General features: G+C 41.4%; 2 protein-coding genes across 2 annotated transcripts; one reads left to right on the top strand and one right to left on the bottom strand.

The window, feature by feature from the left end:
• Positions 1-1,290: 1,290 nt before the first annotated feature.
• rfxap (regulatory factor X-associated protein) lies at positions 1,291-4,589 on the bottom strand. The gene is made up of 3 exons (XM_084191082.1): positions 3,790-4,589; positions 3,397-3,507; positions 1,291-3,211 (listed from the first exon to the last, which is right to left on the bottom strand). Exons 1-3 carry the CDS (start codon positions 4,228-4,230, stop codon positions 3,107-3,109), a joined length of 657 nt encoding a protein of 218 aa, XP_084047208.1. The 5' UTR covers positions 4,231-4,589; the 3' UTR covers positions 1,291-3,106.
• An 8,342-nt stretch (positions 4,590-12,931) lies between these two features.
• ccna1 (cyclin A1) lies at positions 12,932-16,358 on the top strand. Its single transcript, XM_084191083.1, has 8 exons — positions 12,932-13,102; positions 13,169-13,388; positions 13,521-13,636; positions 13,996-14,219; positions 14,383-14,587; positions 14,974-15,087; positions 15,547-15,680; positions 15,910-16,358. The coding sequence occupies exons 1-8, from the start codon at positions 12,944-12,946 to the stop codon at positions 15,959-15,961; spliced, it is 1,224 nt and encodes a 407-aa protein (XP_084047209.1). The 5' UTR covers positions 12,932-12,943; the 3' UTR covers positions 15,962-16,358.
• Positions 16,359-16,677: the final 319 nt, after the last annotated feature.

Here is a 16,677-nt window from a genome sequence, read left to right as displayed (position 1 = left end):
TTTCTGACTGACCTTCTGATTATTTCATTCAATCTTTTTTTTTAAAATATATTCTTAAGGTTTTTCTTTTGTTTCTTTAGTTTTATGTGTAGTATATTTATGATACGTGAAGTAGTTTTATGTGTAGTGTATTTATGATACGTGAAGTAGTTTTATGTGTAGTGTATTTATGATACGTGAAGTAGTTTTATGTGTAGTGTATTTATGATACGTGAAGTAGTTTTATGTGTAGTGTATTTATGATACGTGAAGTAGTTTTATGTGTAGTGTATTTATGATACGTGAAGTAGTTTTATGTGTAGTGTATTTATGATACGTGAAGTAGTTTTATGTGTAGTGTATTTATGATACGTGAAGTAGTTTTATGTGTAGTGTATTTATGATACGTGAAGTAGTTTTATGTGTGGTATATTTATGATACGTGAAGTAGTTTTATGTGTAGTATATTTATGATACGTTAAGTCGTTTTATGTGTAGTGTATTTATGATACGTGAAGTAGTTTTATGTGTAGTGTATTTATGATACGTGAAGTAGTTTTATGTGTAGTGTATTTATGATACGTGAAGTCGTTTTATGTGTAGTGTATTTATGATACGTGAAGTTGTTTTATGTGTAGTGTATTTATGATAGATGAAGGAACTGTGCTAATAAGCATAATGAAATCTGGTCCTCTGGAGCTCAATTGGTAGAGCATTGCGCTTGTAACGCCAGGGTAGTGGGTTCGATCCCCGGGACCACCCATACGTAAAAATGTACGCACACATGACTAAGTCGCTTTGGATAAAAGCGTCTGCTAAATGGCATATTATATTATTATTATTATTATCTATAAAAGCATTCTCGGTGAATAAAGCCAGGTTTCAATCCGATTGCACGATGCAGTGCACTTGACATTTAAAGGTAACTTACGATTGAGCTGACATATCCACCGACCTCCGCGAACACTAGAACATTACTTTTTAAAAAGGTGCAATAATAATAATAATAATAATAATAATATGCCATTTAGCAGACGCTTTTATCCAAAGCGACTTACAGTCATGCGTGCATACATTTTTCGTGTATGGGTGGTCCCGGGGATCGAACCCACTACCTTGGCGTTACAAGCGCCGTGCTCTACCAGCTGAGCTACAGAGGACCACAATCATGAAATGGGATCATAGCAATCATAGCCTAATGCGCAATTGGATTGAATCCCTGCCTAAATGTATTTATTCCGAGAAAGCTATTCTAGATGTTGCACTAGGGCTTCTTAAAAGCGTAGTTAACGAGACAACACAAACTCGATACATGGTCAAACACAGTGTTTAATGGACATTACAGGCACAGCCTGAGGAGAGGAGTACCATCACGTTCATCATTATTGTAATTCAATGTTTACAGGGGATAGTAGACAGATACCAGGTTGAAGTTGCCCCTATAACCACTGATCCAAGGTCAGATGTTACCAGGGGATAGTAGATGACTAGTAAGGTTGAAGTTGCCCCTGTAACCACTGATTCAAGGTCAGATGTCATTCCATCCTAATTTATACCCTATGCAAGAACGCAATTAGCCACGCAAAATGGCCGCTCTGCATACTTGCGCAACAAAAATACGCAAACGTGTCTAGGCCTGCAATTTGTCACTTCGCAACTATGCAGGATAACCATTTTGCGTAGCTAATTGCATAGGGTATTAATCAGGTTTGGGGGTCAATTCCATTTCAATTCCAATCAATTCAGAAAGTAAACCAAATTCCAATTCCAAACTTTTCCTCCTTGAAAAGCATTGAAGAGAATTGGAATTACACTGTACTTTTGTGAATTGACTTTAAAATGGAATTGACCCCAACCCTGGTATAAATAGGACTTAATGGTTAAGGATTGGTTCATAGGGTAATCTGATCCTGGATCCGTGGTTAGGGGGCAGGTTCTACCCAGAGCTACAGATTACACATCACAACAAATAGATTATACCAGGGTTGTGGTCAATCCCATTTCAATTTAGGAAGTAAACTGAACATTTAATTAGAAAAATTTGGAATTAGGTTTACTTTCTGAATTGACTGGGATTGACCCCAACCCTGATTAAAAACCCAGCCGGCAGCCACATAGTAGCTCTTTAGCACCCCGCCCACTGTCCCTACCTTCAAAACACCACGCTATGGCCCCCAAACACACACACGCAATGAAGCACGATTGTCATTGTCACACGTAATCACAGAAAAAAATTCAGACATGATACATTTGCCATCTAACAACAACCACACAACGCTACCTAATTATTAACACAAGTTTGATCTAAACTGATATTCTTCTTCACTTCTATCTGTTTACTACTTCAAAAATAAAATCAAATTAGTCCAAAACATCAGTTTAACAAAGCAGACAATACAAAAATAAAACATTAAAACAATGAGTTCCCTTTGTAGCTGATGTAGTGAAATGTAAAGCATGCCGTTTGCTTTAACAGCTTCGTGAATTCTATTTAACAGATTGATTGACGAATGGATTGATTGGAAGCACAGTTGTGGTTGATAGGAGCCCATTACTCTGGAATATTCTACCAGTGCTTGAATCTTTAGCACCCTGGTAAACAAGCCTGAATATCCTTCGCTGGGCGTCACTAAATGGCCATGCTGCATCACCACACCTGATGGTCAGTACAGTACATTAGGATTTCGGTTCTTTAGGGTCGTGGGTGAAGACCCACTTGATTCGTTGCGTAAGAAAGCAGAAAGGAACCCTGTAAGAACGGCGCCGCCGAGGAAGGTGCTGTGCACCGCAACACTTTGGGGTCAGCGCACTCAATTAAACTTAATTGACTTAGTCCTGCGCCAGTCCGAGCGGTGCACTTGACAGCTTGCGTATATATATATATATATATATATATATATAAAGTGAAAGGGTCATAAGGTAGTTAGGGTAATGTTAGGGTTGTGTTAAGGTTAGGGCAAGGTTAGGGATAGAGTTAGCCAGGTCCTAACCACTGTGTCCTTCTCCTGTCACTGTGAAAGATGGAATAGATCAGGGAATAGTTCCAGAATGAGTTAGCATAACTCCAGGACATTCTAGATCCCATGTCTGGAGGTGGACAGAGTGGCTTGCCCCTCCCCTGTTGCATTTAGCAGCCCTGGAAGTCAGGCTGCGATTGGCTGTGACTTTGGGTGGTCAGGAGACGCTGCTGCTGCTGTAGAAACCTGATGACCTCAGGACTCCTCAGCAGAGACTGGGGACAAAACACACACAGAACACACACACACACACACACATTAGTGTGACGTAATACATTGTTTGAATTCATGATACTGGTAGTTGCCATTACAGGAAGAGAAAATATGCTGCACATTTCAACAACCTAAGATGTGTTAACTGCTGTGTGTGTGTGTGTGTGTGTGTGTGTGAGTGACTCACCAGTCTCTTCTGGTTGAGCACCTGTTCGATGAGGGAGGGTCTGGCCGGTCGGTCCCCCATGGTGCCGAGACGCTGCTTGTTCACAGACACAGGCCTCTCCTCCAAGCTCTCCTGATCCAACACACACAGCATGGTTCAATATATAACCATCACACATATCCATTTAGACTAGAGCAGTATTCTTCAGTCCGACCACATCAGGGTTTTATCCCAGCCCTGTACTAACAAACCTGACTCAACTAATGATGATGAGTTGGATCAAATGTATTAGCACTGGGCTGGGACCAAATCATGCACATATTGTCGATTCCCTGAACTATGACAGATAAACATGTGAAAGAAAGCACCGTGTGTGTGTCTGCATGTTTGTCTGTCAGCCAGGTAAATTCTTACATCTTGTTTCCCGCTGGACATAGCCTGATCGCTCTTCTTCTTCTTGTACTTGTCTTTGTACATCTTGTTTCGGTGCTTCTTACACATCCACGGCTTCCGCTGCTTGGCTACCTGGGTCGTGGTCTCCGTACAGCCGTCGTACGTGCACGTCTTCGACACGTTTTCGCTCTCCCCGAACCCTTCTTCGTCGTTGAGTTCTTCGGGGCTCGCAGCGCTGTCACGGGGGTCCGAGGTGTCCAAAACATCGCTCTCCTCGTCGGCATCATCCATGTCGTACGAGAACATGTTATTGTCCGATTCTTGCGGCGTGACTACATTTCTGCTGTCGACAACACCGCTCTTGTCAACGTAGTACGTCTGTCCGTCCTTGGTTAATAGCAGCGAAATGCTCGAGTCCTTGTTGTTGTTACCCGCTGTTGTGGAACTCTCCTCTTCGCTCATGATTGGGACAAAATATCCCCACGATTTGTAGAAAGTGGATAACGTTAAGTTGCCCACAGAAGTGGCTTTTCCCGTAAGCTATTGATCTAACGTTAGCTAGCTGTAGCTGGCAAGGTGTTGTTAGCTAACTAGCATGTACTGAATGCTAGCTGGCTGGCTAGTTTGACATTTAATTCACTAACCCTCTCCTAGATCTGAGTGAGTCTCTGCCAGAAACGATGGACCACGCTAACTGAATAATAAGGTTATAGCTACCTGCTCTAAAGCAACATCACATAATTAACTGAGGAAATTATTTATAAATACCCCAAATGCTTAATCTGCAGGCTGGATGCTTCTCCTCCTCTCACACAACAAACAACGAGGACACTCCGCGGAGAGAGCATGACAGGGAGGAGTCTTCTTCTTCTTCAATGAGGTTTAACGGCGGTTGGCATCCAATTTGTTGCATTACCGCCACCTACTAGACTGGAGTACCAGTTTCTTTTCTTTTCCTTGAATTTTTTTTTTTTTTTTTTAAATACCCTACCATCTAACACTACTCTCACAAATTCAAAACTATTACTAATAATTAACCCCACCCTTCTCCACTATTTAAATATACTCACTCCTCATGCCCTCAACCTGAAATGATGGGACATCACCACTTAACACTCCCTGTAACTCTTCTGCTGTCAAGTCTCGCACACCCAAATATCTCTCTGCAGCTGCCACCACAACCTCAATTGGAACAGCCAAAAGGCAAGGGTCCACTTTTTCCAAAAACTCATCTTTATCCTGACCCTCTGTGCAAGCCTCGGGCTCCGAGCACTTCACCACACCTACCACGTCCGATACTTCACCCTCATTCACTTCCATTTCTCCTCCTGTCTTCAGCTCACTTTGCTTACATTTCCTACCATTCTTCTTTAACGAACCTTCTCCCTTTTCCCCCGCCATTTCTTTACCAACTCAAGCTCACAATGTGACTCACTGAGTACGTTTGCATGCAAATTAATTATTAGATATTAAACTGATTATGGCAGAAGGCCAAGAATGGCATTAGTCATGTAAACACCTTACTCTGCTTATCTTAATCAGTATAAGTTAAAAATCGAAGTAAGCATACACAGATCAAAACACCTGGTTTTCTGAGCAATCTTTTTGAATTATCAGGAGGTATAAACAGCTGTGTATTTGATCTGGACATGTCTTAGAAGTAGTTTTCACATACAAACGTTATACAGTGTCTTGCAAATGTATTCATCCCCCTTGGTGTTTTTTCCTATTTTGTTGCATTACAACCTGTAATTTAAATGGATTTTTATTTGGATTTCATTTAATGGACATACACAAAATTGTCCAAATTGGTGAAGTGAAATGAAAAAAAATAACTTGTTTCAAAAAAGTCTAAAAAATAAATAACGGAAAAATGGTGCGTGCATATGTATTCACCCCCTTTGCTATGAAGCCCCTAAATAAGATCTGGTGCAAACAATTACCTTCAGAAGTCACATAATTAGTTAAATAAAGTCCACCTGTGTGCAATCTAAGTGTCACATGATCTCATTATATATACACCTGTTCTGGTATATATACACCTGTTCTGAAAAGCCCCAGAGTCTGCAACACCACTAAGCAAGGGGCACCACCAAGCAAGCGGCATCATGAAGACCAAGGAGCTCTTCAAACAGGTCAGGGACAAAGTTGTGGAGAAGTACAGATCAGGGTTGGGTTATAAAAAAATATCGGAAACTTTGAACATCCCACGGAGCACCAATAAATCCATTATTAAAAAATTTAAAGAATATGGCACCACAACAAACCTGCCAAGAGAGGGTCGCCCACCAAAACTCACGGACCAGGCAAGGAGGGCATTAATCAGAGAGGCAACAAAGAGACCAAAGATAACCCTGAAGGAGCTGCAAAGCTCCACAGCGGGATTGGAGTATCTGTCCATAGGACCACTTTAAGCCGTACACTCCACAGAGCTGGGCTTTACGGAAGAGTGGCCAGAAAAAAGCCATTGCTTAAAGAAAAAAATAAGCAAACACGTTTGGTGTTCGCCAAAAGCCATGTGGGAGACTCCCCAAACATATGGAAAAAAGGTACTCTGGTCAGATGAGACTAAAATTGAGCTTTTTGGCCAACAAGGAAAACGCTATGTCTGGCGCAAACCCAACACCTCTCATCACCCCGAGAACAGCATCCCCACGGTGACGCATGGTGGTGGCAGCATCATGCTGTGGGGATGTTTTTCATTGGCAGGGACTGGGAAACTGGTCAGAATTGAAGGAATGGTGGATGGCGCTAAATACAGGGAAATTCTTGAGGGAAACCTGTTTCAGTCTTCCAGAGATTTGAATAGTGAATAGGGTGAATAGTTATGCACGCTCAAGTTTTCTGTTTTTTTTCTCTTATTTCTTGTTTGTTTCACAATAAAAAAATATTTTGCATCTTCAAAGTGGTAGGCATGGTGTTTAAATCAAATGGTACAAACCCCCCAAAAAATCAATTTTAATTCCAGGTTGTAAGGCAACAAAATAGGAAAAATGCCAAGGAAGGGGGGTGAATACTTTCGCAAGCCACTGTATGTACAGAAAACTGTAAGATAGTTTTCCATGCATACACATGTAAAATGTGGAGCTGAAAAGGGTAGATGAAGACAGTAATTTGTGTACATAATTTATAGTTCTTACCTTTGTTCAGTAGAACTGTCTTTATCTCTGAATCTGATTGGTTGGCACACACTCATAAAATCACCTTTTTTGTTTTTACACTAAAATAAATATTCATCTCTAAATAGGCATTCTTTATTTTCCACATTACCTTTTATAAATACCAGCAAATAACGGTTGGAAATATTAAGTGAGTACAAATATCAGGCCCCGTGTAGTACTGGAGGAGAAGTATATAGGATTATTTACCGCGTCAGAGGTAGTCTGTGGAGATCGGTTGGCTTTCCCCGTGTCAGACCTGACCCCAAGATCCACATGAGTCAACAGCCTCCAAACCAACAACATTATTAATGGTGGATATCCAGTTAACCCCATCCATACTGTAATGATGTAAGAGACAGAAGAAGAAGGAAAGACTGAGTTACCAAACACCTTGAACACTCCTAAACACTCTTGTTGTTACTGTATATGGTGAGTAGTTCAGCACGTACAGTACTGTGTTTATTCATCAATGTGGGTTTTTTCCTTTATATACTGTTGCCCAGAAATGGGACAATGTGTATGTTGCCCAATGGCCCTAAAACTACTTTGGGAACCAGGATAAAATAACTTAGCTGTAGACAACTTCAGATCAAGCACCTAAACTAATAATGGATGGAAGATTTCTATGTAATTTATAAACACGTATAAAATAAAACACTCACTGCAGATCAAAAGTGTTATTGGAGACGTGTCTAGTCATGAGACCCTCTGTCTGAACCACTAGACTAGTCAGAGTCCCACTGATACAAACCCAGGTATCAGAAAAGGTGCAGCTGTGAAAACCTGTCTTATTAGCGAAGGTCCCCCTGCAACGAAACACTTTATAAGACCTCCACTTAATAAGACCACCACTCAATAAGACCACCACTTTATAAGACCACCACTTAATAAGACCACCACTTTATAAGACCACCACTTAATAAGACCACCACTTTATAAGACCACTTTATAAGACCTCCACTTTATAAGACCACCACTTTATAAGACCTCCACTTAATAAGACCACCACTTAATAAGACCACCACTTTATAAGACCACCACTTAATAAGACCACCACTTTATAAGACCACTTTATAAGACCACCACTTTATAAGACCTCCACTTAATAAGACCTCCACTTAATAAGACCACCACTTAATAAGACCACCACTTAATAAGACCACCACTTAATAAGACCACCACTTTATAAGACCACTTTATAAGACCACCACTTTATAAGACCTCCACTTAATAAGACCTCCACTTAATAAGACCACCACTTAATAAGACCACCACTTTATAAGACCACTTTATAAGACCTCCACTTTATAAGACCACCACTTTATAAGACCTCCACTTAATAAGACCACCACTTTATAAGACCTCCACTTAATAAGACCACCATGTAATAAGACCACCACTTAATAAGACCACCACTTAATAAGACCACCACTTTATAAGACCACCACTTTATAAGACCTCCACTTTATAAGACCACCACTTTATAAGACCTCCACTTAATAAGACCACCACTTAATAAGACCTCCACTTAATAAGACCACCACTTAATAAGACCACCACTTTATAAGACCACTTTATAAGACCACCACTTTATAAGACCTCCACTTAATAAGACCTCCACGTTATAAGACCTCCACTTCAGACAAATGTCAAGATTGCAACAAAGAACATTGTGTAGAAAAAAGAAGATGGTGATCTAGTAGATTAGGGGTTAATTGGTCATCAAAAACACAAGGAGGACCAAGGCACTCTTCATATAGTTAAAATGCCTTTATAATGATGGCATGTTCAATAGAACCATTATTTAAAACTCTAAAGCATTTTGGCATGGCGTTCGTCAGGGAGTACAATGATAGGCTACAACATGCCTTGTTTTGAGAACAAACCATGTTCCAATCAACCCTGATTGAAGAGGTTAGGCACAAATTAGTCATTGGTGGACACAAAATGCTAAGTGTAAAATATTTGAAAAGACAATTCAGTTCTAGCCTTGAATAGGAGTGGGCATAACTAGTGAGAAAAGGAGAGCCATACGTAAAGAGTACATTAGATGGCAGCAAACGTCCCACAGACCAAATACAAATGTGTGTCATTTCACAGACACTTGTATTAAGTCTCTTCAGTCTACTTGACAAGTCTCTGGAATTAAGAATAAGGTTTCAAAACCCCTGGTAATTTACCAAAGTTACCAACATTTTCAGAAATGAAAGGTAGGTAACACTTTATTTGGAAAGTCCATCTGTAGACGCTCTACAGACTATCTGCAGGGTTTCCCAAACTCGGTCCTAGGCACCCCAAAGGGTGCATGTTTTGGTTTTTGCCCTAACACTAAACAGCTGATTCAAATAATCAACTAATAATCAAGTTGTGTAGTGTTAGGGCTAATCTACAGACTATCACTAACATTTAAACTAACTATCTACTACCCTAAACTTAACCCTTACCCTAACCCTTATTCTTAACCTTAGCAAGCAGTTGCTTATCAACAGATAGTTTGTTGATAGTGTGACCATCTGCAGAGCATCTACAGATGGAAAATCCGGACTATCCAAATAAAGTGTGACCTGTAATTTTATTTTGGAAATCTATGGAAACTTTGGTCATTTATACTTGACATTAGTTTTATGTATTCATATTTTGTCATATTCTTCATATCTGTGACCATGTTGTCCATTCGTTTATATACTTGACAAAAATATAAATGCAACATGCAACAATTTCAAAGATTTTACTGAGTTACAGTTCATATGAGGAAATCGGTCAATTGAAATAAATGGGCCTAGGGATCTCGTCAAGGTATTTTTGTGTATTCAAATTGCCATCGATAAAATGCAAATGTGTTCGTTGTCCGTAGCTTATGCCTGCCTGCCCATACCATAACCCCACCGCCACCATGGGGCACTCTGTTCACAATGTTGACATCAGCAAATCGCTCGCCCACACGACGCCATACACATGGTCTGCGGTTGTGAGGCCGGTTGGACGTACTGCCAAATTCTCTAAAACGACGTTGGAGGCGGCTTATGGTAGAGACATGAACATTAAATTCTCTGGCAACAGCCCTGGTGGACATTCCTGCAGTCAGCATGCCAATTGCACGATCCCTCAAAACTTGAGATCCATGGCATTGTGTTGTGTGACAAAACTGCACATTTTAGAGTGGCCTTTTATTGTCCGCAGCACAAGGTGCACCTGTGTAATGATCATGCTGTTTAATCAGATTGTTGATATGCCACACCTTTTAGGTGGATGGATTATCTTGGCAAAGGAGAAATGCTCACTAACAGGGATGTAAACAAATTTGTGCACAAAATTTGACAGAAATGCGTATGGAACATTTCTGGGATATGTTATTTCAGCTCATGAAACATGGGACCAACATTTTACATGTTGTGTTTTATATTTTTGTTCAGTGTAGTAGATAGACCATGTGGTTCAGGAGAAAATAGCCTCATTAATGAAAATAACATCTATTCAACAATGTAATAATGACATAATTTCGAATTAACTCTGCAACTCTTCCAACTATTTACGTTTTTCACAACTGCCACCAGTTCGGCCCCAAAACATTTACAACAAAGATATATTGACAATATAAATAAATAATAAGAAATGTAGGTCTAAAGGATATTCCATGCTGAAACCCTACGGTATTCACTAAGTTGATGGGTTATATTTAGGATTCTATTATTCATATTAAAAACATCTTGTTTTATTATTTTATATATTTTTAATTGTTTTGAAAACTCCCTAAAATCCAAAATTCTGGTAGTTTACTGGTAAATTTAGAAATGTTGCTGGTAATATTCCCTCCAGGGGTTGGAACCGGGAATTATTTTCCTTTCCAAACAGAACCCCTATTTATTTTGTTCTGTTCCAGTGTTCCGACTAGCATGATAAAGCTCTGAACCGTTCGAACCCCAAAAAAAGTAATGGTTCATATAGTTAGTTTTCATACATTTTTTACCACGTGAAATCAACATTGTTTTTACATTTATCTCGTAAATGTACTCCACCGATCAGTCTGGATAGAGCAGCTTGCTATGGAACAGGTAAGCTAGTTGTTTACGTGTTTGATGGACAGATAAGTGCAGGTGCCAGATGCGACTGAAATTCCACAACAACTCACAACAACCTTAGTGGTACCTTAGTGGGTAAGAGTATTGTGCCAGTAACCGAAAGGTCGCTGGTTCTAATCCCCGAGCCAACTAGGTGAAAAATCTGTCGATGTGCCCTTGAGCAAGGCACTTAACCCTAATTGCTCCTGTAAGTTGCTCTGGATAAGAGCGTCTGCTAAATGACTAAAAAATAAAAAATAAATAAAAAAACCTTACTGTGGGCTAACGGTCAGTGTGGTGGTCCTAACATTTAGAATAAGTGAGGCATCACCACCTAATGCTGAACCTGACATTGGGGCAACTCAAAACGCATAGCCCACGCTACAGTATAGCGACAGTTAGCTACAGTTAGCTACAGTATAGCTACAGTTAGTTACAGTATATCTACAGTATAACTACAGTATAGCTACAGTATAAATACACTGATTGGATTTGCAAAAAGTCATCAGTGTAAGGGAATTTAGTCTATTTTTCAACTTTTAACCTAAATCAAATGACATGGTGACGTTTGTTGTTGATTTCACGTTGAATTCACGTTAGCTGAAAACTCAACCAAATGTACAGGGCCGTGAAAAAGTATTGCCCCCCTTTCTGATTTTCTATTTTTGCTATAAATATATGTTTAATGATTATGGCTGTAGATTGCAGGAAAAGGCTATTTCAGGTATTTGACAAATGCAATATTCTCCAACTCCAGACCACCCCCAGCCATACTCACTTACTTTGTGCCCCCTCAAATGTTTGGGGTGTATGATATCCCTGCTTAAGAATGTGGAGTAATGAGTAGGATTCTGTTTTCAAATGCAAAAGTGATTGCTTTTGATAAAAACGCTTTATCTGCCTCCCCAATGAAAATTAGTTAGAAAATTCCAACATATATTTTTGATGGAAAAGAGAAGTTGTACGTTTCTGAACGATGCATTATGCATTGCTGCCTTGTTGACAACATGACCGAGCGGTTCGATTTGAGCAGGTGAGCGTCTCCCTCACCGGTTAAACTCGGTCATATGACGGGCCATTGTTGCCCGGTTCAACCGTGACCAGTTTAATATAATTCCTCAATGAATGTGGGTAGCCAAGCACATCTTCTTCCCTCTCTGAAACACTGACAGATTGAGCATAAAAAAATATCAATAATCATTCAGTGCATGGCAATGCTTTCTTTGAGATTGTAGCCTAATATTGCTTGCAGTGGCATGCATGCAAACATCTATACACGCTGCGCGATCTATGAGCGTCCTCCCATTGCTATGGAAACGTTACCACGTGCTCTCGTCGTCGGCTGTGATTGGACCGCGCACCTAGAGCGGTTCGCTTCGACAGAAATTTGTGTAAATCTGAAACAGCTGAGTTTACACAACAACAGCTGATCAGTGCTCTAGTGCTCTCATCGGAATGACACAAACCTACATGCAGAGGCCAATATAAACCGTTGGGAGGTAACAACTCATACTACGCCAAACCATTTTGAAGGATTCGTCTTATCTCTTTTGTGCTAGGAGTGCATCCGCTGTATTACACGCAACCCAGGTTTGTAGCATTTTTTAATTTAAAAAAGGGTTAAATTGAAACTGTTCCATTGCTAGCTACCTTAACTAGCCACACTTTTAAAGCGTTGGCTAACAAATCGTGCACATACTGTTTGAATTACAGGAACTTCGTTTTGGTTGTCTTTCATGGCTTTGCGATAAGTTAAGGTTAGCTAACCAGCTAGCTTTACTTTATTTTACCAGAACTTAATTCAACAAGGCGACCTACAAACGTGTTAAGCCCTCACTGCCGGTAGCCATGGCAGCCAGTTAATACAGTTCCACTAGCCAAGTTTGGTTTGTTTACCCTCTGTTACCAAATATGTAATCCTCTTTATGTTACTTCTAGCTTTTTAACTGTTTAAAGATGAGCTTCAGCACCGTCGCCCGTCTGGCCAGCCGTAGCAGCCAAGAAAATGTTCTGGCCTCAAATAGGATGGATTCATCCCGGATGGAGAGGGCCAAACAAAGGACTGTACTCGGCGTCTTAACAGAAAACGAACAGCACAGTCGATCTTTTGGTCAGGTGAGTAGTTTGAGAACTTTTCTGCATCCAAAGCAATTTCGTGTTGGCTAATCACTCTGTTTTTAGGGCGTTCCTTTTTCCAAGCGTGGCTCTATTTCGGACAACTCCCACACCACTCTCCTGGGTTGTCCCTCAAGCTCTAGCGTTGACATCTATGTGGATGAGCCATGTGAGGTCGTCATCCCAGCCTCTGGCGAACTTGTGGCTGCAGAGCCTCAGGTGGTGGATGAGGAAGCTGCTGCCATGCAACACAAAGATTTCCGTCTCTTCCTGGACCTGAGCTCAGGTGAGTTCGGCCTGTGGTGCCATTACACACCCCCCCCAAAGGCTCAATATTGCAGTGATACATCCCACGTCAATTGTCATGTCATCTTCACAGCACTGATGCATTTAACAGTAAACCTTTTGTGTTTTGCAGGGTCGTGCATGGATACTTCTATGCAGTCACTCCCAGATGACGAGGCACTCACCTCTCAGTATATGTGTCTGGCAGAGTATGCAGAGGACATCCACAAACACTTACGGGAGAGTGAAGTGCGCACTTGCTCCAAACGATAAAGCTACTAGTTTAAATGTCTATGCATCTATTTTAAACCTAAGGGCATCTGTTAAATGAAATGCAGAGTTCACATCTTTTTTTTCTTCTGAGGGTAATTATCCCTATCACCATCTGTAGTTGTAGGCACCACCTGGCTCAGGCACGGCAGCCATTGTGGTTTAAAATTCACCACACTCCATTAGCACTGTAGTTGTAGCCTGGTTGGCTTTTGTATATAAATACTTTATCCCGCTGTTCACCTCACACACCCGCTAAATAAAGGTTCTTTAGCTTTACCTGTTTTTAATCGATCCATAACTAATGGTAGTTGTAAAGTCTTAACCCTGTGTTCCAGATAAAATGCCGTCCAAAGCCTGGCTACATGCGGAAGCAGCCGGACATCACCAACTGCATGCGTGTCATCCTGGTGGACTGGCTGGTGGAGGTCGGCCAGGAGTACAAGCTGTGTGGGGAAACCATCCACCTGGCTGTCAACTACATGGACCGCTTCCTCTCCTGCATGTCTGTACTCCGGGGCAAGCTGCAGCTGGTGGGCACCGCTGCCATTCTGCTGGCTGCGTAAGTGATCATGTTACTAATTTGAGGGAGTTTGATTGTAAACACTCTTGTTGGTCTGTTCACAACGCTCGTGGCAGAAGGACTATGTGAAACTAGAACTGTGGTTCACGTTCAGCTGTGATAAATGGGCTTTTTAGGGTTAACCCTCTTTGTTCTCTGGTAGTAAATATGAGGAGATCTACCCTCCGGAGGTGGATGACTTTGTGTACATCACAGATGACACGTACACCAAGAAGCAGCTGCTTCGTATGGAACACCTCCTGCTGAAAGTGCTGGCCTTCGACATGACCGTCCCCACCACACACCAGTTCCTCCGCCATTTCCTCACCGTCCAAGCAGTCTGCTTCAAGACTGAGAGCCTCGCCCTGGTACTTAGACAACTAACTAGTTGCTCGTGTCTTATTATAGTCAGACTGCTTGACTGACTAGTGCATTTCTTCATGTATTTTGCTGTGCCATATCTTTGAAATTTGCCTATAGGCTAGCAGCATGGTATCAGGGCACAACAGTCAGTACTCTGAACCATGCGTTCAGAATATCATGTCCAATAGGGTCTACAGTCATTCTTGTAAGAGAACGTGTTCGCACCTGGTTAAATAAAAGCAAATGCATAAATTTGGTAACATGTAGGCTGTATTTCACCCCAGTTGACTAAGTGGTTTAGTTTTTATCAAACACTGGGTTTTTAATGTGCAGGGGTGTTTTGCTGCAGTTAACAAGTGGGGTTTTGTTCAATTCTTTCCTCTACTCTCAGTATGTGGCAGAGCTGAGCATGTTGGAAGTGGATCCATTCCTGCAGTACATCCCCTCTATGGTGGCGGCTGCAGCTTTCTGTCTGGCCAACTACACCCTCAACAGGTCCCTCTGGGTAAGACATGGCTGTCTGATGGATCTCATGCTCCTATGCTGACTGTTGCATCATTACTCTGGGTTAACCCCCTCGACCTAGTGCCCGTTCGAACCTTAAATCAAGAACACTAACTCATATCTGCATCTTATCCTGTCGCGTTAATCACATTCCTGATATCAGTAGGGAAATCTCCCCTTTAGACATTGTTCTCATCAGTAGGCTATATGAACAAGTAATACACCAGATGGGTGCAGTGAAATGTGTTCGACGGGGTCAGCCCTAGTATGGCACCCCAGGAGCAAGTTAGGGTGACGCTCATGGGCAAGTCGACATGTTTTTCACCTTGTCGGCTCTGGTATTCGACCGCGCGTCCTCTTGGTTACTTGCCCAATGCTCTTACTGCTAGGCTACCTGACGCCCTAGTTAGACTGGTTTGTGAAGACTCACTGAGCTAACCGTGTGCCATCTGTTTTCTAGCCTGAGGCCTTGTACACCTTCACTGGCTACACTCTGGCAGAGATCGCACCCTGCCTCAAGGACCTCCACAAGATGTACCTAAGTGCCTCCAGTCGCCCCCAACAGGCCATCAGGGAGAAGTACAAGGGCTCAAAGTGAGTGGGAATCTGTACTTCTCAAATTTGCCTTTACTATCATTCCTCAAACATGACCATGGTGTCTAACCTTAACGCTGTGGCTAAAGACAGACATGGTTATGTAAAATGGCAGTTTTCGTCCCAGCACTACTCCTGGGTTGTATTCAATACCTGAACTTGTCCAATAAACTTGTTTCCTGTTGCTAAACTTTTTTGACCATCTGCTGAATGGCTCTCCTCTCTGCAGGTTTGGCAACGTGTCTCTGCTAAGTCCTCCCGAGGCTCTGCCTTTTTACTGAAGCTGCTGGGAAGTGACAGACAACACAGCTCTTAACTCCCTCTGTAGATGCCTACTGGACAAATTGATTTTTATTGCTTTTAAGACTTTTTAATTAATTTTTATCTTAAACACATTTTATTATAGGTAGCTAGTTATGTATAGGTAGCTATCAAGTAAACACAATTGTATAGTAACTTGTTTCTTGACTTCAAACTCTTGAATGACTACTTTAAGTGTGCTAGTCTGTAAGCTCAGGACTTGACCCATGTCTGTACAAGCCTTTTTTTTTTAAACGGGTGGTTGAATGATTTTAATGTACCAAGTCATTTTTGCTGTCAGTCACTGCCACACAATCATGGACCTCAGGCTGCATCTTGTATGTTGCATCATGTGATTAAAGGAAACAAGTTGCATATAGTTTGGCCTCTGCACTGCTATACTCCACTTCTCAACCCTCATCCTTCACACTGGAAGCGTTCGTGTTTGGTTTTTGTCCATACTTTCCTTCTGTATCAGTATTCAAATGTCATGGAGGTGGGCTCTTTCCACTGCTCTGGGGGGGATTGGTTGAAGGGATTTGGCTTGATTACCTTTTGCTACATTCAAAATTGGTACAAGATACTGTAAAAATGAACCTTCCTATGCTGCAACATTGAACTTGTACCAGTGGTGAATAGTAACGGCTTCGCAGCGTCCTCACTTGCGTAACCGGTGTGAAATGGCTGGCTAGTTAGC

Source organism: Coregonus lavaretus (assembly GCF_964263955.1).
Source record: "Coregonus lavaretus genome assembly, contig: HAP1_SCAFFOLD_217, whole genome shotgun sequence".
In the NCBI taxonomy this organism is placed as follows: domain Eukaryota; kingdom Metazoa; phylum Chordata; class Actinopteri; order Salmoniformes; family Salmonidae; genus Coregonus; species Coregonus lavaretus.
This window is presented reverse-complemented; position numbering and strand designations above follow the sequence as displayed.

Excerpts from the sequence above, each read along its gene's own strand:
- rfxap (XM_084191082.1), bottom strand. The coding sequence starts at position 4,230 with ATGAGCGAAGAGGAGAGTTCCACAACAGCGGGTAACAACAACAAGGAC. Across the intron at positions 3,508-3,789 it reads TGTCCAGCGGGAAACAAGAT|GAGAGCTTGGAGGAGAGGCC; the intron begins GTAAGAATTTAC and ends GTGTTGGATCAG. Across the intron at positions 3,212-3,396 it reads TGCTCAACCAGAAGAGACTG|TCTCTGCTGAGGAGTCCTGA; the intron begins GTGAGTCACTCA and ends TTTTGTCCCCAG.
- ccna1 (XM_084191083.1), top strand. The coding sequence starts at position 12,944 with ATGAGCTTCAGCACCGTCGCCCGTCTGGCCAGCCGTAGCAGCCAAGAA. Across the intron at positions 13,103-13,168 it reads ACAGTCGATCTTTTGGTCAG|GGCGTTCCTTTTTCCAAGCG; the intron begins GTGAGTAGTTTG and ends CTCTGTTTTTAG. Across the intron at positions 13,637-13,995 it reads AACACTTACGGGAGAGTGAA|ATAAAATGCCGTCCAAAGCC; the intron begins GTGCGCACTTGC and ends CCTGTGTTCCAG.